This window comes from Crinia signifera, chromosome 3, assembly GCF_055691185.1.
Source record: "Crinia signifera chromosome 3, ASM5569118v1, whole genome shotgun sequence".
Lineage (NCBI taxonomy): Eukaryota > Metazoa > Chordata > Amphibia > Anura > Myobatrachidae > Crinia > Crinia signifera.
The window spans coordinates 39,963,832-39,988,337 of record NC_139219.1 but is presented as its reverse complement, the minus strand read 5'-3'; the positions used below and the strand labels follow the sequence as shown (position 1 = coordinate 39,988,337).

At 40.1% G+C, this 24,506-nt stretch overlaps 1 protein-coding gene across 1 annotated transcript in view; it reads right to left on the bottom strand.

Moving 5' to 3' along the window:
- Nucleotides 1–1,892: 1,892 nt before the first annotated feature.
- The window catches only part of PKDCC (protein kinase domain containing, cytoplasmic), a 51,727-nt gene continuing 29,113 nt past the window's right edge, over nt 1,893–24,506 (bottom strand). The window contains exons 5-7 of the mRNA XM_083175683.1: nt 24,256–24,363; nt 8,940–9,113; nt 1,893–4,935 (exon numbers count right to left, since the gene is read on the bottom strand). Of these exons, the coding sequence (XP_083031809.1) occupies nt 4,850–4,935; nt 8,940–9,113; nt 24,256–24,363 (368 nt within the window). The 3' untranslated portion in view covers nt 1,893–4,849. The remainder of the gene's footprint in view (nt 4,936–8,939; nt 9,114–24,255; nt 24,364–24,506) is intronic.

Genomic DNA, 24,506 nt, shown 5'->3' with positions numbered 1-24,506 from the left:
CCCAGAACATTGCCATTAAATTAATGTGTTATATGAGTTTGTAGGGAATTTCTTGCAGCAACATTTAGCAAAATAGTTTGACCTACATCTTTAATTTGAACTCTGAAATTCGCCTTTTCCCAGATCATTTGTAGTGAGCTTGGATGCCTTGCATCTCAGCAATTCATATAGAGCAGGGTTATATGAGCTCAAGTGTTGTTATAAAAACCTGATTTTTTTTTCTGAGAAAGAATAGTCCCTGAGATACCCATCAGGTTATTCCTCTAAGGTATTACAGATCTGTATGGAGAAGAGATTAACATGCAGTTATAAATGTTGGCAGCAGGGAAGGGTATGTGAGTGGTGCTGTTGCCCAGGGCACAGGGTCCTCGGATGTGTTAAACCCCCATGGCTTTTGCATCCAGTTGGCATGGTGTCTGGGTAAAAAGTGCTACTCTGTTCACAGAACGCTTCAGGTACGCACCCTGCAGTATGTAGAGCCACCCGGAGTGTGCTGGCAGCCTCTTCCCCCTCATATAACTACACGTGTTCGGGAGGCACGGCCATACTCTGTAACTGTATAACGCAATATGGAATGTCACATTATGCTTTTGCTCATAGACTTCTACAGGCAAGTAACGGTCTGTAGTAAAATAGATAAGATCTGTATAATACTACACCATTAAAGTTTTGGGATTGTGCCTTTTATCCGATTATAAGATAAAAAAAACAAACATATCAATATGTATTTGTGAAAGTGTAGGTGGAACAGGATAATGCAGAGGATCTATGAGTGTATGGTTGGTGTATGGAAGGGGGATTCCATTCCCCCCCCCCCCCACACACACACACACACACACAGGAGGGGACAACCTTGCACGATTCCATAAATATGGCATTACCAACCGGGGAGGGGGTGTGGTTTGAGAGCATGCTGCCCTCTCGTCATTCTAAGAGGCAGGGGGCATAACATAAGAACAGACTAGCATTACTGTACCATGGCTCCAGTTTCTGGTGTTTCGATGTCCACATCCACCCAGTGTGTTCATCTGCTCTGGCAAGCATCCCACGTGTCCTGCTCACCCAGCCCTTGTTTCACCATAGAATGATTAGCAGTACTGCCTCACAGTACTCATAGAGGTCACTGGATTGATTCACACCATGGCCCTAACTGTGTTGAGTTTGCATATTCTACCAGTGCTTCTGTGGGTTTCCTCTGGGCACTAAGGTTTCATACCGTAATTCAAAAACATACTGGAAATTGAATTGACTTCCAACAAAAATGAACCCTATTGTTTGAGTGGACTGACTAGATGGGCCACTTGGTTCTTATCTGCTGTGAAAGTCAATGTTTCTATGTTATTATACGTTTGATTATCTAAACCAGGAGCAGAGCACAATCACAGCTTAATGCTCTGTGTCACCAAAAACATGTATTTTGATGTTATAATTGAAAAAGATTGTAAGCTTGCAGCAGGGCTCTCCTACCTCCAAGTCTGTCTGTTGTTACCCTGTTTGTTTTATCACTGTCTACTATTGTAAAGCGCAATGGAATCTGCTGCGCAATATAAGAAACTGTAAATAAATAAATAAAAAAGAAATCAAATCATATATAGAAGATTGGTAGAATTTCTTCCCGGGTCAAATAACCGACAATATTCACATTGTTTTTCAAATAAACCGTATCAATCAAATTGGAGGATATTAGATAACAAACGTAATAATGGTGGTGAGTCAAAATCGTATTAAGTGTAATAGTTGACTGTATTACTATATAGAAGTAGTTACCTTAGTATAGCTCACTTTCTGAATTTTTTTGAGTTCTAAATTATATGCTATAGACATAATGGAAAAAAAAGCAGAAAACAAAATCATACATCAGAATGTAAACAAAAGAACAAATAACCATAAAATCTTTTTTAAATTTTATTTTTTATAAAAAATAAACATTTTTAGAAACAGAAGTACAAAAACAATCTGTCCATACAAATTACAAAATAGTAGAGCAATTTTCAGTGGCAGCTTTCACTGAAAGCAAATAAATTAGATACTATCTGTACCTTTTAAATATCACTGTTTTCAGCACCAATGATGACTGAGTAGTTTTTGTTAAATAAGGCTGGTAATTAAAATTTGTATTTAATGCTGTATAAAATTAAATATAATTGACCACTGTAATGAAATTTACAACAGTTTGCATCTAGTGATTTGCAGTGATACATTTCCTGTTGATATCTATGAAGATTATTTAGTCACAGACTAAATCTCTGCAGGGAAAGCAGTAGCCACGAAGACACCTACAGGTTATACATCAAAATAACCACAATGTTGAAAAAAAGTACCAAAACAATACATATAAATTACACAACAATGTGTTTTGTGAACTAAATAATTTACGTAATTCAATTATAGTTAATTTTAAACAACATATTAAAGATACATTCTTTTTTTCTTTTGAACTCTCTGATCATACTGCAACATGGAAAGATGTCATTATTGGGGTGACAATATTCATATTAAACATGAAATAGGTAGCACTCAAATAGGTTATTTACATAGGGCAGCCAAAGCATTCAGATTAACATGGCTATCTCATACACACATTAGAGTAATTATTTCTCTCTGTTTAAGCACCATTTAGCCAATGAAGTCACTAGTGAACTAGTGAATTCATTGGCTAGTGAACTAGTGACTTCATAGTACTAGGCTGTACTCTTAGTAATATTCATTCAGTTTATACAAGTGCTGTCTCTCTTACTCTCTTAAAGCCTCAAACCTCCTCCATATTAGAAATATTACATTTAATACAAAATCTTATTGTAAAGATTTCCTGGAGGGCTCGCATCTGTTGGACCAGCACTTGTCAAGATCCAAAGAGAAGTAATTTGCCTAGAACTTTCATAGATAATATTTAGCAGTAAAGATGGGTACAGTCTAGCCAATTATTGGGCCGATCCACCAATAGTTGGCGGATCAGCCCGGTAACTGGATAGGGTGTATGTAAGAGTGTTTGCCAATAGCTTAAAACAAGGGTCAAAACGGGAGTTCAGGATCTGGTGAGTTGCAAACACTATCTTGTTCCTGTCACCCTGATCCCATTACACACTGTATGGGTGCACACCGATCCGATAATTGGTCTGCTGGATAGCAGCGTATACTGGATTACCACACCCTAACTGACAGTGTACCCAACTAAAGACATACCTGTATATTGGCCACCAGTATGAATCAAATACCTGGCTTGGGTATATATATTCAAATATATTTGAAAGCATACGTTTTTTATTTGGTGTTGAATGACAATAACAAATGTACATTACTTAGAATAGCTGCAGATAATATAGACTGACAGCAGTTACTGCTGTCAGTCTATATTATCTGCAGCTATTCTAAGTAAAAACAGTTAGGGTGTTTTCTGGCTTTTGCCCGATTTTTGTTTTTCCAATTTTGACTATTCGATTTTGGCTAACTGCACTTTAGATGTACTTTAGATTTAGACTATCTTGCTATTTAACACTAGGCCAAATACATTCTACAGGCGAGATCGTCAAGATAGATTTGCCTGCGCAGTCTATATTTTTATTTAATACTAAACATTGCCAAGCATTAGCATCTCATCGGCATTAAATGTGGCTGAATACTATCCGATTCTGACTAAGTAAAAATCGATAGCCAGAATCGCACAATGTGTTTACAACTTTATGAAAGCCAACATTTGCCAATTCCTCATACATGATGTGTGAGGTGTTCAAGTACACACAATATTTTGGTCACTTAACAGGTAGGAAAACAGTTACTTTTGGTATAACTTGCACCTAAAAGAGGGTATTAAATATTTGGTTTAAAAGCGCTTTGTGGCAAATATTATGGCGCTAAGGCCTAGGTACATAAAAATACAAATGACATTAACACATACAGTACTTGCACAAGGCTCCACATCTACAGACCGGTACAACTACATACATTCCTAAATTCCCCCTGATAAACATAGCCATTGTATTTTCTACTTCCTTTGAGCCCATATTTTGCAAGGAATACATGAGTAGTGTATTCTTCATTCTGTCTTTGGCATACAGAGTGTTTATTTAGGAAAAGCCGAGTTGTAAAACCCATCAATTTCTACCCGATATTTAAAAGGGCAATGTTCTAACTAGCAAGATAGGGCTACTAGAAGCATTGTTCTTTGAAATATCCGACAATCCAAAGTGATGGGTTTGCAACCAGACCCTTCATAAATAAACCTCCAGAGGTCTCATTGTGCATTGGCTACAGATTAGCAACTGGCAAGATCTTTGTTCTTATGGGTCATTTCATATCTTGAATGTACCTTTGCATTTCTTAACCTAAGAACTTTTTGTATCACGTTCAGCTACAGTATCCGAGTTTTGACATTGGCTTGCTAGCATCACCCTGGATCAAAATCTTCGGTTCAGATGTTTTATCATCAAAATGTTATCATTTACGGTAACAAATATCTATAACATAAAAAATAAAAATTTCTTCCTCATCCCTGTATGAAACACTGAGTAAAACCACCAAGCGCACCAGTCCTTGTGATTGTTAAGGCCTCAGCCAACCGACATTGGTACACTTGAACCAATCAAAAAGTCATTCTTCTTAATTGCTAGCACTAAATACAATTTAAAGATAATCACCATATGTTCATTATATTAATTTCTAACAGTGTATCACATTATCTTTTATTTTCCTTTTAAATCACATTAATTGTTGATTTATTGCACATCCACCCTGGTAATTCAGGTAAATACAAATACCACTCTAAATTAGAATGGATATTAGTGCATTTCCCCCAAATAAATCCATGCCACATCTAAATGGCGTTGTCTTGTTGTAAGTAGAAAGGTCTCCGTCAGTCTGTTGATTTCAGGTATGTTACTTTGTTTTGATCGGACACAAGATTTTTGGAGCCAGCTTTGAAGAGGACGAGCTGTCGACCTAATGAAAAACAAAACAAACAAAATTACTAAACATAAATCGTTAACCCGAAATCACTATTTGTGTTTGCAGATTCTTAAGATTTTGGGCCCGATTCAGATTTGCTTGCTTGTGTTCTGTGCCCAGCGAACAGGCAAATGCTGCACTGCAGAGCTTCCCCCTTGTTCGCAACCGGGTACACAGGGCGGGACTATTGATTCCCCGCTGCTCGCAGCCCTGAGTGACTGTATACTTACATAGCCTTGTGAAGGACATGGGTAGAAGGAAGCCGCTGCTGACGTCAGCGGCCCTCCCTCCCAACGGCCGGGCAATGCCTGTATATTCTGAGGCACTTCCAAGAAAACACCGGCGTCCCCCCCCCCAAACACTCTCCGCCTGTCAATCACCTTGCATACAGCCTGCGCATGGTCCATATGCAGGGGGCTGTGCACATGCGCAGTCTTTTCATTATAGGATCTGCAGCCATCCGAATGGGTCTGAATCGGGCCCTTTGTTTTATGTCAAGTGGTACAGTCTACTGCTGGGATATATACAGTATGTCAAGATAAATTAATTTTTATATTTTATTTACTGCAATAGCACCAGATTTATCCAAATGGGGATTGTAGTGTATATGGCATTTACCAGTCCTGCCTCTGTTCTCCAATGTACACCAGTTATAATTACTTTCTTGTACTGAGAATGGCTGGCTGTCTGCTTAGCCTCAATTACACAATCCCTCCTTCCTCACCACCACATTCATTTCAGCAAAGCTTTCACTAAAATCTTGTATATTTTCTTGCCCAGATACTTCTGTCTGATCTAATGACTGCTGAACTGGGCACTGGCTTCATAGACTGAATCCAAGTGAATGACTAATGTAGTGACATGTAGGAATTATCACCTATATTCTGCAGATGCTGAGCTTTTATGTACAATTATTTCCTTTTTCCACAGCGAGTCTTTAATATTACAGAGCATGAAATTAAGATCGATAAAATATAGTCCAATGTAAAAAAAAACGATGTATTTTCTGCAAGAGTAATTAAGTTTAGAGCTACCTTTGATAACTGAAATGAGTCAAATGAAGTAGCTAAAAATTACTTTTGGGGTGTGGTGTGAGAAGTGCATGTCGACATGGTCTAAATGTTGTCATAAAGGGGAGATCACAATGTTGGAATGATGATGATGATGATAATGATTATTAATAATATTAACAATAGTTATTTATATATAGCACATACATATTCCTTTACATATCTAGTGCATATTTATTCTGTTATTTATACAGTAGAGCAGGGATGGGGAACCTCCGGCCCTCCAGCTGTTGTTGAACTACACATCACAGAATGCTTTGCTAAAGTTTCACATTTTCAGCATGACTAAATAGCAAAACTGTAGCAAAGCATGCTGGGATGTGTAGTTCAGCAACAGCTGGAGGACCAAAGGTTCCCCATCCCTGCAGTAGAGCATATATATATATATATATATATATATATTCCTTTACTTATATAATGCATACATATTCCATTATTTAAATAGTGCATATATATTCTGTTATTTATACAGTAGAGCAGGGATGGGGAACCTCCGGCCCTCCAGCTGTTGTTGAACTACACATCACAGAATGCTTTGCTAAAGTTTCACATTTTCAGCATGACTAAATAGCAAAACTGTAGCAAAGCATGCTGGGATGTGTAGTTCAGCAACAGCTGGAGGACCAAAGGTTCCCCATCCCTGCAGTAGAGCATATATATATATATATATATATATATATATATATATATTCCTTTACTTATATAATGCATACATATTCCATTATTTAAATAGTGCATATATATTCTGTTATTTATACAGTAGAGCAGGGATGGGGAACCTCCGGCCCTCCAGCTGTTGTTGAACTACACATCACAGAATGCTTTGCTAAAGTTTCACATTTTCAGCATGACTAAATAGCAAAACTGTAGCAAAGCATGCTGGGATGTGTAGTTCAGCAACAGCTGGAGGACCAAAGGTTCCCCATCCCTGCAGTAGAGCATATATATATATATATATATATATATATATATATATATATTCCTTTACTTATATAATGCATACATATTCCATTATTTAAATAGTGCATATATATTCTGTTATTTATACAGTAGAGCAGGGATGGGGAACCTCCGGCCCTCCAGCTGTTGTTGAACTACACATCACAGAATGCTTTGCTAAAGTTTCACATTTTCAGCATGACTAAATAGCAAAACTGTAGCAAAGAGAGAGAGATAGATATTTTGGTACTTATTTAGAGCATACTGTTCAACTATTTATATCCACGTTGGTCAGAAAAGGCGGACCCTGAACAGAACTGAGGCTGTTTACCAGAGTGACCAGATGCTGGCTGGTGTGATTTGCCCCGGGAATTATCACACAGGCTTATGAGAACTGCCGGGTCAGTAGCGCACGCAGGGGGGGTTCTGAGTACCCAGAAACCCCCCCAGGAGTCTAAGGGACCTAGGCTGAAAGCTGAAGGTCCACTTTTTCCATGGGTACAAGAATTTTTAAAATCGGCCCATGGGAACCGGAGATATCTGACTTCAAAACAGTGGTCCCCATCCAAGGCTCTTAATTGCTCTTCCCAGTCAGATATTTCAGGTTCTGTCTGACTTAGAGTTTTTATGAGGGTATATTCCAAAAGCTGGGACTCTCCCGCTTTGATGGATACTAGCAGCTTGTCTCTACTATTCTGAGAACCAGAGATATCAGCCTTCCAGCAGCTGGTTACTGCTCCAGCTCCACACACCTGGTGTGTAGTTTTATATTCTCATTGGCAGATTGCTCTGCCTCCTGAACTCTGATCCCCTAGTCCCCAATACCATTTGGTAGGTGGAATTCTATAAGAAATCTATTTCCAGGAACTGGAGATATCTGCAGTTAAGCAAGCTGTCCTCCCACCACAAAATTATGAATAATAAGCCCACTACACTATACCCCCCTCCTCTACATATTAAACATCCTCTAACACCCTGGAAGTTATGTATCAGGGCCCCTTCATACAGCCCAATGCCCCCTTCTCCCACCCCATCTCCCACCATCGGTACAGTAAAGGGGTAATTAGTGGAAATCACTGATCCAGGCCCTACATGCTGAGCGGTTGATATAATACCCCCTACCACCCGCGGGACATCAAAGCTTCCCCCACCCCTATCGCTGGAGGATTGGTAGGGGCCCCAATACATTGCTATACCCAGGGGTTTACACTGCTGCTGACGCCCCTGTATGTATGTATGTATGTATGTATATATACATATATATATTTTTTTTTATTATTTATATACATTTGGTTTATCTATAATACTTTAACTGACCCGGCATATACTGGGTCACCTAAGTGTCCATCTCCGTGCTTTGCTCCGCCCCTCTGGAAACCCCCTTCTGAAAATCCTGCGTTTGCCCCTGCGGGTGCCAGTTCCTACCAATCTGGTAATTTCAATAACTCAGTCATTTAAACGACCTATCCACCTTAATTGCTACTATGCACTTTGCTAGCTGAATGGTTTTACCATTGTGGGATTTATTTTGTCCTTGATACTGGATTTTTATGTATTGTTTTTTTAATGTGTTGTTTGTGATCTGATGTATTAAAGCTGTACTTCACTATATATGCTTCCATCTTTCTCCTCATGATAACACATGCTTCGGGGGAAGTAAAGCGGAACATTTGGAAATTGAACTACATGCGCCTGTGAAAGATATGTACTAAATCTTTTTTGTCTGCACTAATTGGTGAAGGGTTAAGGAAAGCCTTTCTTCAGTACATGACTTTATAGGCAGAAAGTGTGCACGGTTGGGGGATCACAGTTTTTTACTGTAGTCTAAAACTTGCCTATAGGTGTTTTGTGGACTTCTGCTTTTGAGCACATACTATCACAGTGTAATCGCACTTTAACTGTGACATCATAGATTTACCCCTTTGGCAGGCCCAGTCCAAATACTCTATACTGTGACTGCATCAATATTAACTTTACAAAATGAATTACCTGTCCAGGTTGTCTGATTACTCCAGACAAAAGCTTTGCACTGTGAGTGGTTTTCACAAACTTCTATTGCTTCATTTATATCAAACACTGAGAGGAGGCACCCGTTATGATGGTAAGATGGCCAACATCTATAGTCTTCATCAACTATGGAGACGCCTTTTTCTTCTCTGTAGTCTGGAAACAAAACAAAATGTTAACATTTGGATTTACTTGATTGTGTCTACATCTACATACACACCACTCCCAGTGATGTCACATCACTCCCGTTGAAGTCACTAGGAAACACTGACAAGATTAAATAGTTTTTGAGGATATTTGCAACTGAAAGTGAATAAGAATAAAATGAGGAGGATTATGGGAGATTTGAAAATAGTTCACTAATAAAAATTAGCAAACATAGATCACTGTATACTGGACATACTCTGAGGGAGATGTATCAAAAGATAAAATGGGGAAAAATGAAGTATCGACCAACTAATCCAACCAATCCAATCTCTCATTTTGCATCTAAAACCTGACAGGAGCTACAGCCCAGGACACGACCAAAGTTATTTCTTTTAAGCATGACTCGGTTCATGGACAACCCAGATTAGCTGCTGTATGAAAATGTGATCCGAGTTATCCAGGACCCAAGCTATGCCTAAAAGGCTGCTGATTGGCCGGCTCATGAGCGCTTGGCGTTGACCAAGGGCTTAACTACCATAGGTGCAAGGGGTGCAGCTGCTATGGGGCCCAGTGCTGAAGGGGGCCCATCTTTGCTGTCTAAGTAATATGTTTTACATACATTTATCACCATCAATTGCTAAATAGGGGGCCCTTACAAACTTTTGCTATGGGGCCTACGAATATCTAGGTATGCCTCTGGTGTTGACAGACTCCAAGCATTCTGTTTGAGTGCTGATGACCCGGGAATATGCAGTGATGTGAATGGGGTATGCAGGTATATTTGAATCTCTGAATCTGGTCCGTATTTAGTATCCTGGTCGGAAATAAGTCAAAGCCAGGTCTTCACTGTGAAAGGGGTAAGTAACACCTTTACAGAATATAAGAACATTTCTACGACATGAGTATTTCAATTTCTATGCATTTGCACATCTTAATGTAAGTCTCATGACACTCATCATCTACAACAACATGATATATTCATAATGAAACATTTTATAGCTAACATCGTCGCTTTACATTAACCGATGTTTACAGTGAATAAAACAATTGCAACACAGCAACGAGGCAGGAAGTTGTGTAGTTATCGGCACAATCATTTTGAACCACTCTCATATTTGTAATTCGCTCAAAAACAAAAATTGTGTTTCATTGTGTGAAACACAGGGATTCATATTAAAAACAAAGTAAAGATTATATTTTTAAAAACACCAGATTATGTGTGAGATTTTATTTTTGGAAAATTATGACTTTTGTCGCCACCATTCCATATAAACTGGCCGGTGGTCAGATGTTCGCTCTGTGTCTGGGACCTAATAATGCCTTAGACATGCATAACAAATTAACACATGCTGCAAATTAGCCAGAGTGCTGACATTTGCTCCAGATATCCTAAATCCTGATAAAAACAGCCCATGGGCAAGTAATGTTGCGTTTATTTTCACTAGTCAATAAGTGTTTTCCCTACAACACTTGATAAAAGTAGAATGAATGAACCAGCCTCTTCAACCCCTCCCCCCCCCCCCCTCCCCTGCGTGAACTGATTGCAGGTCTTTGACCCAACCACCCCGCCCTTTCCATCAATCATTCATTTTTGCTATGGGGGGGGGGGGGGGGTGGTGGTGGTATTCAGTAGGCTTCTTGATCAACTGAAATTTCCGAGCATTCTTTTTAATAGATGAGGAGAAAATACATGAAATCTCTCACTTTATTTTCTCACCCATTTCTGTACTGATTAATATATTACCAAGCCTGCCTTGGCTGCCGTTCAGTCTCAGATGGTTTTAAAAACCACCCTCTTGTTCACTGTTCACAGCTCCTCCAAGTTCTCTGACCATCACTGAGCTCCCTTTATGGCAGAAATCATCAGTGAATTAATCACTTTTAAATATTACAACTTAGCTCATTGATAAACACAGTGTTTAGATGTAATAACTCAGCAGATTCACATTTCGCCATTGCATGAAACACGCGAGATGAAAACCACATTGCGATGCCTGTACTAAGCCTGAGTCAACAATTATATCTTCAAGCTATACTGAGCTCATATTTGTAAAAGGGCAAAACTTAAACCCAGTAAATTGTATCACTCTCTCTGACCAATTTAATGAGGGTATAGTGTCTCTAGAATCACTGCACGTTCCCAGGGCAATATGGAAAATAGTTTTGTAACATGCAATAAAATATGTTTATTTGTAGCCATCTTTTCATAAATGTCAAGGTTGATGTTAGAGATAACTTTAAGTATTTTTATGTCGCATGCTTTACAAGCTTTGCCTTGCATTGTATAGATCGTTTCTACAGTTTGTCAAAAAAGACCTCACTCAATATTTACAATTACTCCTTTCTATGTCTTCTCTTTTGTATTCGAGCATTTTTATGTGGACTTGTTATGTGTTAACTACCTGAAAGTGTAGTGAGTATGTTTTCTCAAAGAAGGAACACCTATTGCTTGCTTCGACTTCCCCGCTTGTACACACACTTGACTACTTTTTAAAAGATAACGCTCAGGTGTCTTTGTAGCAATTTCTTTAAAAAAAAATTCTCGTGTATGACGCTTATTGTTACTGCCCTCCCCTCCAAACATCAGAACATATGCAGGTCAATTTTGGCTATGTAGCCAATGACAATAAAGTGAATCTGAATCTGATGACTTTCAGCGGCCCGAGGGAGACTTTCAGTGTGTACCCACTATCTAGTTTGACCAGCAGCAACGCCCATATAGTTAACTATATCGGCAGTGTCCCTAGTCGTCAAGTGTGTATAGAGCTTTAGGGGTGGCCACTATCTATCGATGGAAGAAATGAATGATTTTTTTCTTCCTGACTGCACACATTGTCCTTCAAGCACTGATGGTCATAAACTATGTAAACTATCAATGTCTTATAGATGATAGTTTCTTGCCAACGATAAAAAGCACTGTTGCACCATCTATGTTGAACCATTTCACATGCATTCCTACTCTGTCTATTTGTAAGTACTCTGCAGCTAGGTAGCAGATATAGCACAAATGTATAGTTTAACCCCTTCCCGACATTGCCTTTTAAGGTAATTTTTTTTTTTTTTTCCTCCTTGTGTTCAAATAAGCGTAACTTTTTTAATTTTCCGGCTATATAGACACATGAGGGCTTTTTTTTTGCGGGACAAGTTGTACTTTCTAATGGTACCATTTACTATACCGTATAATATTCTGGGGAATCAGGAAATAATTCAATGTGGGGTAAAAAAAAAAAAAAACGCAATTCCACAATTTTGCGCTGGTTACGGTTTTTTTGGAGTTCATAGTTCGTTTAAAATGATGGGTTATCTTTATTCTATGGGTCGTTACGATTCCGGTAATACCAAACTTATATAGTTTTCGTTACATTTTACCACTAAAAAAAAAAATAGAAAATGTTACGGTTTTTCGAATTTGCGTCGCGTCGCCATGTTCTGCGGCTTATAACTTTTTTATTTTTCCACCTACGGACCTGGGTGAGGGCTCATTTTTTGCGGGCTGAAGTGTACTTTTTAATTAATACCATTATGGGATATGGGCGACTTTCTGATCTCTTTTAGCGATTTTTTTTTGGGTAGGCGATGCGACCAAAAAGCGTAGTTTTGGCGTTGGGGATTATTTTCCGTTTACGCCTTTAACCGTGCGGGATAACTAATGTTATATTTTAATAGATCGGACTTTTAGGAACGCGGCGATACCAAATATGTTTATTTTTTTTATTATTTATTTATTTTTATTTGGGAAATGGGGAAAGGGGGGTGATTTGAACTTTTAATATTTTATTATTTTTTTTTTATTTTTAAACTTTATTTTTTTTTTTTTTTTACTTTTACTACAAGGCCCCCTAGTGTACTTGACCACTAGGGGGCGCGATCGCCTGTACTAGGTTCAGCCATAGAGCTCTATGGCTGAACGTAGTGATTTTTTTCACTTCCTATTACATCCTGCCTGAGGCAGGATGTAATAGGTATGAATACACGGACAGCACAGGGGTCTACATTAGACCCCTGGCTACCATGGCAACCGATCGGCACCCTCCGATCGCGCTGCGGGGGGCCCCGATCGGCGCCGGAGGGGGGCGCCCCCCCTCCGATCAGCTATTTAAGCACTGCGGGCGCTTTGCCCGCGGTGCTTAAAGGGTTAAACGGCCGCGATCGGCGAACTCGCCGCTCGTGGCCGTGAGAGCAGGGACATGGCTGTAATATACAGCCATTACCTGCTCTCTATCAAGCCAGCTCACTCCGTGAGCTGGCTTGATTCACCCCCAACTGACATATGACGTATATATACGTCATATGTCGGGAAGGGGTTAAATAATCACAGTATAACAGTGATGATGATGATAAACGTCAGGGGCCCTGTGGGTGGCCCTCTAAACTTCAGGGGCAGCACTTACTGTAAATTCTCAATAATAGGTTAAAACAGTCACTAACATGGACTGTACTTTTTTTGGGTGCAATATTAAACTAAACTTCAATTAAATCGACTTGGCTGTATTTGTATTTATTTATACAAAAAACAGTTGCTGTAAGTGACACGGGCATTTTTAATGGATATTTTGAGGATCTCTCACAGCAACGGTGGCACACAAAGGGTTAACAAGCTGTGACAAACTATTTCAACAGTAAGCAGGAAGGGGAGTTGGAGATAGAGGTGAAGGCATAACAGGCCAGTGATGCCTACAGTATGTGCCAGCTCCACCCACTGAACTTGCGACATCGTGACTTTGCATATGCAACATCATTACATGGCACAGAGGGGTTGGAGGCGACAGCTCAGATGACTGCATCGCTGACTGCAACATCCTGTGGACGCTCTGATTGGCTGCACAGACTGCAGGGGTAACCAACTGAAGAGTACTCAGGATGCTCTGAATGCCCCCCTGCTGGCCTGAAGTAATAACAATGATGGGGCATTGGCACGTTACCGCCTACACAAAACTTGCACTCTATGTGGCAACTCATGTAGCACACACCTAGTTACGGCCTTGGCCACAGGAAGCCATAAGACTGCCTACTGTAGAATGTATAATAAAATAATATGAACCAAAAACAGATCTACCTATAATAATACTGTAACTGCATGAAACAACTCGTTATAAAATGGTTAGTTAAACAATAGTCCATAAACCATTTGGGCTTCTTGTTCTTATTCCTTTCATCCTTTTTTAATATCATGGATCATTTTAACAATTAAATGTTGTGCTTCTACATGAACTAATTATAGTAGTAAAACACCAGAGGATACAATTCTTTGGCAAGCTCAACAAAACGATGGCTCTGGATCAAGGTTCACTGCTACCTTTATTTCTGCCTTAAATAGTGAACCTCTGGGATGTCTGTTTCTGCTTGTTGCATTCTGGAAGCGGAGCTGCAACTAGGAAATGGCTGTAGATTAGAACAATATTTACCTTTAAATTTTGCCCCAAGGCTTTCCAAATACCGTATAATTGTTTGATGCCAATTGAAAACTAATTGAAAACAAAAGTCCTGTATATGTCGACCTATGGGGTTATGCATCATTTTCAAGCAAGTTTGACGTATATGCTTGTCAAAATATATATTTTATTAAATTTTTTTTATGTTTCCAGATTATTTTTATTATTATGAATAATAAAAGTCCTAAATATTTTAGATTTTTTTTTTTTTTTTTAAGATTTACAATAGAGATATTCCACATCTTTACACAAGTCCTCCTAGCCGTGCGGAGATAATTCGAAATTAACCACATGCCCATTTTCATAGCATACAGTGTCTTGTGTGACGGCGCACTACGGATGCTCAGAAACTGAATACAGGCAAGTACAACAAGGCAGTGTTAAACACATTGGGCCTTATTTTGGTTCATTCTTTCTGACAAAATCCTTCTTAGATGGACAAAACCATGTGCACTGCAGGGGGGGCAGATGTAACATGTGCAGAGAGAATTAGATTTGGGTGAGTAATTTTGTTTCTGTGCAGGCAAAATACTGACTGCTTTATTTTTACACTGCAATATAGATCTCACTTTGAAGTAAAACCCCACCCAAATCTAATTCTCTCTGCACAAGTAACACCTGCCCCACCTGCAGTGCACATGGTTTTGCCCATCTAAGAAGGATTTTGTCAGAAAGAATGAACCAAAATAAGGCCCTTTGTGATCACGTCTACACCTTTGACCAGAACAGAGAGGCGTTACGGTGCTATGAAGGACATTGCTCCCATAGGCAAATTTTCCCATGCTGAGCAGCATATAAGCATATATACGCCTAGTAGGAGGTGTGCTTTTAGCACCTAGTATAGGTGAGGCTAACTACTTGCTGAGGCATTACAATTTATAGGTCTACAGTGTCAACGTCGACAGTCAATAGATGTCAAAAAATGTCAACATGGCAAAGGTCTGCATTGACAAAATGTCGACACATCAAAAGGTGGACATGAAAAAGGTCAAAACATGAAAGGAGGACAGGAGTTCTTCACCTTTTTTGTAAATTTTTTTGACTTTTTCATACTTTAACATTTACGCGAACTCCGATTGGAGCATAGCGGTTGTCGACATTGACAACAAAAAACCTTCAACGATTCATGTCTATATTTTCATGTGTCTACCTTTTGGTGTAGACCTATTGATTGTCTACCAAGACAATGTAGACCTTTCCATCCACACCCCACACTGAGAAGGGCCAATGGTTTGAGTACAAATGTAATGTTTGGGGGTGTGCGCAAGCTCATCACCCATTCTGACATGTGCAGAACAGGCCTTGTCACTTGCAGCCTTGTCAGCCACAGCAGGATCTGGATGCTGCATCATATGGGGGATGGAGCAAAGGGGGAAGCTGGCAGATACCCCCCTTATAAAGGCAAAATAGGTCCAGGGCCTGTGGTGTCATAGGCAGACTTCCTGGACCCATGTGTCTGGATCTTACAGCCATCCTAAGTAAGCTTCAGTTTAGGCAGGCTGGCCAGTGCATGTGACCATTGTGAATCGCGAATGGGTGCAATGGTTAGGCTACTCATGTACAGTGCCAGGTTGTGTTTGAAAAAAGTCAGTAAGGAGCTGATTGGCTGGAGGTTTATCTCTCGTTATCGCCCTTGCATTTATCTCTTGTTAAGGCTTAATACATCTGCCCCAATGTCCCAGGATCTTTGACAAAAACTGTGTCAGTTGTCACTCATGTCAAGCTTCAACAAATCTTAACTCAGCAGTGCTCCTGTGTACAGTGAGCCCAATTTTCACATGGATCAATGATTTTCATTATTAAATCTCCCCTAAAATGGCACACCTGATCAAAAGCATAAGCATGAGCTTTAAAAGCATTTTGTATAATAATTAATACATAATTTCAGAGCTTAAAGTGGTCCTGGAGAGATGGGGGAACTCATTTCCCCTGCCGCATAATGTCCACAGAAGTGCCTCTTATGTACATATCTGCCTCTGTCGCTCCAGCAGCTCACCGCTCCTGTCCCTCCAGAAGCTCCATGCCCTGTGTTCCTCCAGCAGCTCCCTCATCTCTCTGTGTCCCTCCAGACCCCTCTCATCTTGTCTTTAGCATGCACAGAACCTGCTCTTCTTCGTGGCTCTTCATTACTTCAGTGGCGGTGATGGCATGACATCACATACACCGTGCCAAACAAGAAGCCATTGGGACAGGCTTTTCTTTTGTAATTACTGTGCAGGTCTGAGATGGAGGTGGAACTAGTTCTTCCTACTATTACAGGTGGTGGAACTCAGTTCCACCCTGTTAACACCTGCATAGCTGCCTACCTGCATAGTCTCCTTTCTGGAAAGAGGAGACCTTGTTGCACCATTGGTGGGGCAGGCTGGGCTTTCAGTCACTAGGCCTATCCCCCAAAAGATTGTGATTTGTGGATCCAAAGTGAGGGCAGGCCTAAACAACATGCATTTGCATCATTGTTCCTTCCCCCCACACACATACACATACACCTTGCTGACCTAAACCCACCCTTCCATGGGTGTGTGGGACTGCCTAAATATTTGTGAGTCTCCATGCACTTTCAGGAGAGTAGGCAAGTATAACTTGATTTGTACATTATTTTGTGAAATTCTATAAATTTGGGCAGCGTGGGTGGTGTAATGTTAGCATTATTTCCTCACACCACGGTGTCCAATTTGTATGTCCCCCTATGTTTGTGTGGGTTTCCTCTGGATGCTCCAGATTTCTCCTACACTGCAAAAACATAAAGTATTTGGATGCTGACAATAAAATTATCCTAGTGTTTATATGTGTCCATGTGATAGGGAATATAAATTGTGAGCTACACTGGGGCATGGACTGATGGGAATTACTGAAATATTGCCTGTGTATATGTATGCACTAAAAAAAATACTATAGAAAGTTTAGATATTTAGCTCACTCTGGGCCAGATGGACTAAGCTTCAAAAGTGATACAATGGAGAGTGATAAACAGCCAGCCAATCAGCTCCTGCCTGATATTTTCAAAAACAGTCTGCGACAAAGCAGTTAGGATCTGATTGGCTGGCTGTATATCACTCTCCATTTTATCACTTTTGAAGCTTAGTGCATCTGGCCCTCTAATTGAAACATCTAAAAATGCAACACTAGATATCCAGACAATCTAAACCAGCTGTTTGCAGTCCATTGTAAAAATACAAACATTTATATTTAGAATATTTGTATAATTATAATATTTTTTTTTTAGGAATAACACAGTAAAATTAATGTTCTCTAACTGTCAACCACAGCTGTTTAATAAACAGATAGAGTTTTGTTGACGTTTTAATTTACATACCTCATGTTGTCAAAAACATATTTTCTTAAAAACTAATTGCACACACGGTTCAATTTAACTAATACCCTTATTTTCTGGCTTACACCAAACCCACACTATCTTACTAGTAATGATCAAGGCTTCGGCTCTCAAGAAAGGAAGCTTATTTAAATGAAGTCAATGGAATTCGAAGTCTCTCAGCAGTAAATCACATCATCAAAAGGTCAAAGTTCTGGTCAATTTCCAGACTAATGATGTTTAAAACAAATAAATACTTGCCTAATACAAGAAACGCAGTCATAAATTTAAAATTGGCATACATCATACTGAGAGGAGCATTGAACTGGCAAAGAACAACAATATGTCGAAAACTAAGATTTGAGTATTATATTCTTAACCCTACAGTACTTTACTTCAGAACATAAAAGGAAAATAATGAGGATAAAACCTAAAGAGAAATCTATGTTTTCTAATCAGATTTGCAGATGGAGCAGCATTGATTTGGATAAACAGAGCGAGTGAGCACCTGTCAGGTGGCGAGAGTATCATAGTCTTCACTTATGACCATTCCACAAATCAACAGTATAAATATAGGGTGCATGGGCAAGAATATCTCTGATTGTGTTTATCTAAACTATTCCTCCCCCATCCCAATGGAAAGCATTGGAATATGGGCCCTTATTCTAGGTGAATCGGACGGATGCGTATTTCGGACAGGAACCGAGTGTTCTTAGCCCCGCCTACCGTATGGATCGCTCACACCATCCAAATGCGGTAAGATGCCAACCGAATGGACCACGAGTGGATGTTTCATGTGCACACCTCCTCCATCTGTGGGATGGACCGAGTGGTCAGGCAGCACCGAGTGCTCCAGACCACTCAGACATTTTTCTGTATGAAAGCAGGGATATGGGCGGTCAGCTGGCATACGGCTATGTCAGCTGTCCGCCCCCACACGTGCGTCACGGCCGCATTACCATACGTACGCCCAGCGTTTTCATGGGAATGCCCATGAAACGCGGGGCGTACGCATATGGTAATGAGCCCAAACAGCCCTTCACGCCCCTCTCCACTCCCTGCTCGGATGGTTCCGTACGATCATTTTCTGCAAGGACCTCACGCCATGTTCGTACGTGTGAGGCGTTCGCACATGCGCAGATACGCCTCTGCACATGCAGAGGCGTATCTGCCGTCCGAACGCAATATCAATAATAGTAATAATATGTGCTGCATGGTTCCCCAGATGATTGGCAGCAGTGTATACACTCTTGAGTCTTTCCCCAGACTCCCATTGGCAGTTTCACAGGTTCTGGGGGTGGGCTTATGAGTCTGTGAAGCCTACTGATGCTGATTCCTGGGCAATGGATGCTGCCCACTGAATTCAGCACTGCTGATACTGAACCATACAGCACATAGACTACACGCACATAAACACATGCATGTTTATATGTACTAAGCACATCCCATCTGCAGTACATGGTTGGTTCTGCAACCACCAGTGGTTTTGAGTATGAATGCAGTGATTTGTAGCTCATACTGGGCGATCCGTGATGAGTAGGTTCAGAAAGGAGAAGAGGTGCGGTGATGATATATGCAACATGGTAGCCCAAACCCCAAGACAAAATACTTTACATACAAAGTTGGCAGGATCTGGTTGAGTTGACTACTCTGTTGGAATATGGAAAAATTCCCCCACAGTCAGGATTCTTTAGCAGAGTAGGCAAAAACATGTATGTTCTTAGAGATTTAGAGTCGCATATAAGCTTGTAAACTTGCACACATGCCTATATGCGCAGTTGAATACAATTGTTTAGGCACATTTCACTCGAAACTCAAATGTTAAAAGTCGATGCTTGCATATAAAGTGCACAGCTTACAACTACTGTTCTTTGTGTAAACAGTAAAAATATAACTACATAACACAGGTTTGTGTCCAAATATAAACCAAGTTCTAATCCAAGTTCTTAGGGGTTTATTAGATGGGAGCATACCTCCCAACAGTCCTGATTACCCGGTTTTCAGGGACATTCCCGCGTCCCTCTCGCGGCCGGAAGTGTCCCGCGGCGAGGGGGGGCTGTTGGGAGTCACCCTGTTGGCTGCTGAGCAGCGGGGAATAAAAGCTGTTGGCATGCGCACAGCGTCTATTCCCACAGTCAGGGGGCTGGGGCATGGCTAGAGGCTCACAGAGCCTCTGGGTCATGCCCCATAGCGTCAAAACGGGGGCGTGGCCTCACGGGAGAGCCAAGAGTATAGGTCACGCCCATTTAATTAGGCCACACCCCCAATATTTTTAATTTTATTTTTTTGACACGCAGGAGGCGCGCATCGATCTGTCCCTCCTCCGTCCCTTTGTAAGTTGGGAGGTATTGGGAGTTCTATTTCAGATAGGATGTTGCTATGGGCAACCAATCATATTCTATCTATTATATTCTAGAAGGTGCTAAATAAATAAGAAATAGATTCTGATTGGTTTGATAGAACTCCCTCAAATATCAACTGGGTGTTTCACTATTTTATGGACAGTACCAAGCGGTTTATACTTCTCTTGTGTAATAATCTTTTTTCCCATCTGAACCATTGTTCTTCCGACACATTTAAACATTTTTTTTTTCCTTAAAACGACTTCATAGGGCCTGCACTTTCTTTATTTCTCAGTTTCTTGGTTTGCATACAGCATTTTCACTAATACGGATTTGTCTCTTGACCAAAAAGCCTTGTGACCAGATTTTCATTGTTTTAAATAGCTTGAATTGCCTTCAATCTGATCTTAATTACTCTTAATGACCAGTTATTTCAGCCTCGGCAACCCTGACTGATTCTACTACCAACTTTAGCAACACATGAAAACATGCCCACTGCATTCTGGGCCTGTGCACCCAAAGCTACACTGCTTTCCTTTACTAAACCGTTCAACTATATAAGAAAGAAAAAAATATACCTCTCTTTAGGTGTTAGAATTTTACATTTGTTACATACAATCATTGGTAAAGTTGCTTACCACCTATTCATCACATTTAAAATTAACTTAAAGGGGACGAGTGAATCACTAAAATGCTAAGTGTTCTGCATCAATAATTAATGAGCTCTAATGCACTGTGACATTCGGGTAACTAAACTATGACACTTGATACCCAATATGCTGCTTAACCACAGGCACTCAAGGCTCCCATACACTAGCCCGACTTGTCTTAAGGGCAGGTCGCACCAAAATTCCCTTCGAGCTTCCCCCTGCAGCTCCCCGGCATGGTTTAGATCTGACTTGGCACTTGATGTGCCATCTCTTACATGTGATAAATTACATGTAAAATGAGTTACAACTTCTCTTGAACTACCCCGGGTAGCTGCCGGGGGGAATTCAAGGCTGCTTATGCGATTTATCTTATGTGCAGCACATCTGATCATACACATGCAACTTGGTCCGCTTTCAACAGATTTTTCGGCCTGATCCATCAGAATCGGGTGAAATCGGCACAAATTGCACTAATGTATGTATAGCGAGCCATGTACAGTTCTCATCAATGTGGGAGTATGCTCAGGGCTCTGTGAGGTACTGGCCAATCCCCCTGTCACTCTCTCTCAGGGCCAGATGTACTAAGCTTGAAAAGTGATACAATGGAGAGTGCTAAACCACCAGCCAATCAGCTCCCACCTGCCATGTCATGGGCTGTGTTTGAAAAATGACAAGTAGGAGCTGATTGGTTGGTGATTTATCACTCTTCATTTGATCACTTTTCAAGGCTTAGTACATCTCACCCACAGGGAGTAGACTCTGCAGATGTTCACAGAGACTATTCCCCAGTAGTGTGAACCAGGCAAAATCCTTATTTGTGGCCTCCCTACTGTCCCCCTTCACCGCAGAACACTGTGGCCGCAAGTGGGACAGCAGGACAGTCCCTGTAGAAACAGGACTGTCTCACCAGTCAATAAACATAATAATAATAAACATCCTGGGTTATGAGAGTCTACAGTCATCCTGGGTTATGAGTGTCTACAGTCATCCTGGGTTATGAGTGTCTACAGTCATCCTGGGTTATGAGTGTCTACAGTAAAGCCCCATACACACCAGACGATTCACTCCCCTAACACTGCTGACGGAGCTCCCAGACAAATGATCTAACACACACACACTAAACAATATCGTTAATGATATCGTTCAGTGACATCACCTGGCAAACCCCCTGCAGTCATTGACAATAAACTCAACACTGAGTGGAAAACAGTAGATATTGTTAACGACCTGGTGTTACCGATATTGAGCATACACAATGGACAATCTGAACGATATTTTGTTAATGATATCATTATGATTCATATTGTTAACGATATATCGGCTTAAGCCCTACTAGTATACTGTAGAAGAGGTTCAGCAGCCACCCTTCCAGCAGCTTGGGGCTATGGGCTTTTGTCCTAGTCATTTCTTGAAATTTATACATACACATTTTCCCTAATTGCTATTCTGCATACCAGCAGAATGAATCTGAATGATTGTGCAATGTGACATCACCCAAGAAAACAAAACATGGATTCTCTGAATATCGAACAGACAGACAGACGTCAGCTGCATTAAAATGTCAAAATTACAAAAGGAAATGTCAGGTGGCTCCTAACAATAGCCATCCAAATCCTGCCATGGTAGCGCCTATCTCGGTTCCACATGGGAACAGCTTTGAAAGTCTCTCTGTACAGTGTGCCCGGGTTGCAGAAACAGCGTTAGGAGTACATTATAATTTAAAGCACTATAAATGTTTTACAGCTCTAACATTTTTAAAGCTTAAGACCTACATTTTTTTGTAACCTGATCAGGGTTCACCTTGTTAAACCTTGTTTTATGGTAACATTGGACTTCACATGCTGTTTCACTGGATTTTCAGAGTAATTGTTAATATCACTTTTCACACTTGGTGCCGTTCAAAGGAATCGTTTTTTTTTCCCTCTATCGAAAACAGTGGGGTGACGTGTGAAAGGGTAACTGCGCCATGTGTTACACTGCTCGCTCTCTCTTTTTCCTCTTGGTAGAACAAGCATTTTATTAAGGATTTGAAACACAGGAGAGAGGATAAATCAGCAAATTAAAGGCATCTGCTCTGCCTCGCTGCAAACACTTTCATTTCCTACATTTACAATTATTGGGTAAGATTGATACATTTTGATTTATATACAGTTATTTACAGTAAATTATTTCCTCTTCCTGCTGTAAGTTACCAAAACATTCTTTTGGCATGAAAAGTGCTAGTATGGACCAGAAAGAAATGTAATTGAACCGACCGTTAAGGAAAATACATTACATTTATAAATATAGTTTTCATTGTTAACAGAAATAAATGTATTTTTATGTTTCTTTTTTTTTAAATGGTAAAGAAGAAATGAAATAATGTAGTTTTTTGTAGCGTTTAATAAGTTATAATAGGGGGTGGGGTGCTTCATACAATTGGACAGAAATTGGCACAGTGTTTAGCTTTGTAGCCTTAAAACACTTGAACATGGGTTTATATGGGAGCTTCTAAAAAGTTTTAAGTGGATCCCTGTAGCTTTGAATGGCATGGACAACTCTAATGCTATTTTTTATTGGAGTGGGATCCTCCAGGTCCTTCTTTGTCAGCTCTTAAGGTGCCCACACACTCCGCCACAGCCGACCCTACTCTGAGTCCTGTCCTCCTTCAAACTCCTCCTCCCCCTAGCAACATGTCACAGCCGGAGGTCCTTCCGGCAGCAGGGGAAAGGAGGAGGCGGCCAGGATTCCGTGACCTGCTGCCCTGCCCAGAGATGTGACAGAGACGGCATTGCGATGCTAGTGACATATGTTAGTACATACAGTATGAGATAGCATCGCTGCAGTAGCACGGTGAGGGGTGGCGATGTATTTTAATACATCACGCCCTCTGGGAGATATTTTCAAATAACGTGAGCGGAATGTGATACATATGCCCATGTAACTGATTATTTCGACTCATTTTACCATCTTTGTCAACAAAATAACTTATTTTACTGAGTGCGTGCACCAAGAGTCTTTTAATACAGTTCATATGCCCTGAAATATTAACACTAATAGCGATGACTAATTTACAAACTACAAAATGATAAGTGATGATTTTTTTTCAACCTTTTTTTTTTTACAATAAATCAAAATGCTTACATGTCATTTTTATTATATGAAAGTGATTTTGCTTTGACAAGACAAGGCCAGGGTTCCTATGAATGGATTCCAGTTTGAGAATCTATTGTTGTTAGTTTTCCTATTTAACATTCCTTTATTGAAAGTTCTAATGAAAGAGCTTGTTATAGAGTTGGTTTGTGCTGCTGGCTGGTACTATCTGCTTAACAATGGAATGTTTGTATTATTTATTTCGATCTGAGACCTAATTACACTGTGATGACAGTTATCACTCAACAGACAATGAAATGAATATCAGTTAAAGTGAATGCTTACCAGCTTTAGGTACATGTGTAACATTTGACAGGTATGAGCCACTCTTGTATAAGTAAAGGACCTTCTCAAATTGTGCGGCTGTTTCGTCAATACCCCAACGCAGTTCACCTGCATAATAAAATATGTTTTTAATGCGTATAAATCAATAAAGACATTTACGGTTTAAACAATACACAAGAACCATCATTAGTAAAGTGCTAATAAAATATCTGCAAACTTTTTTGTGATAAAAAGGAAAGGTTACATAAAAA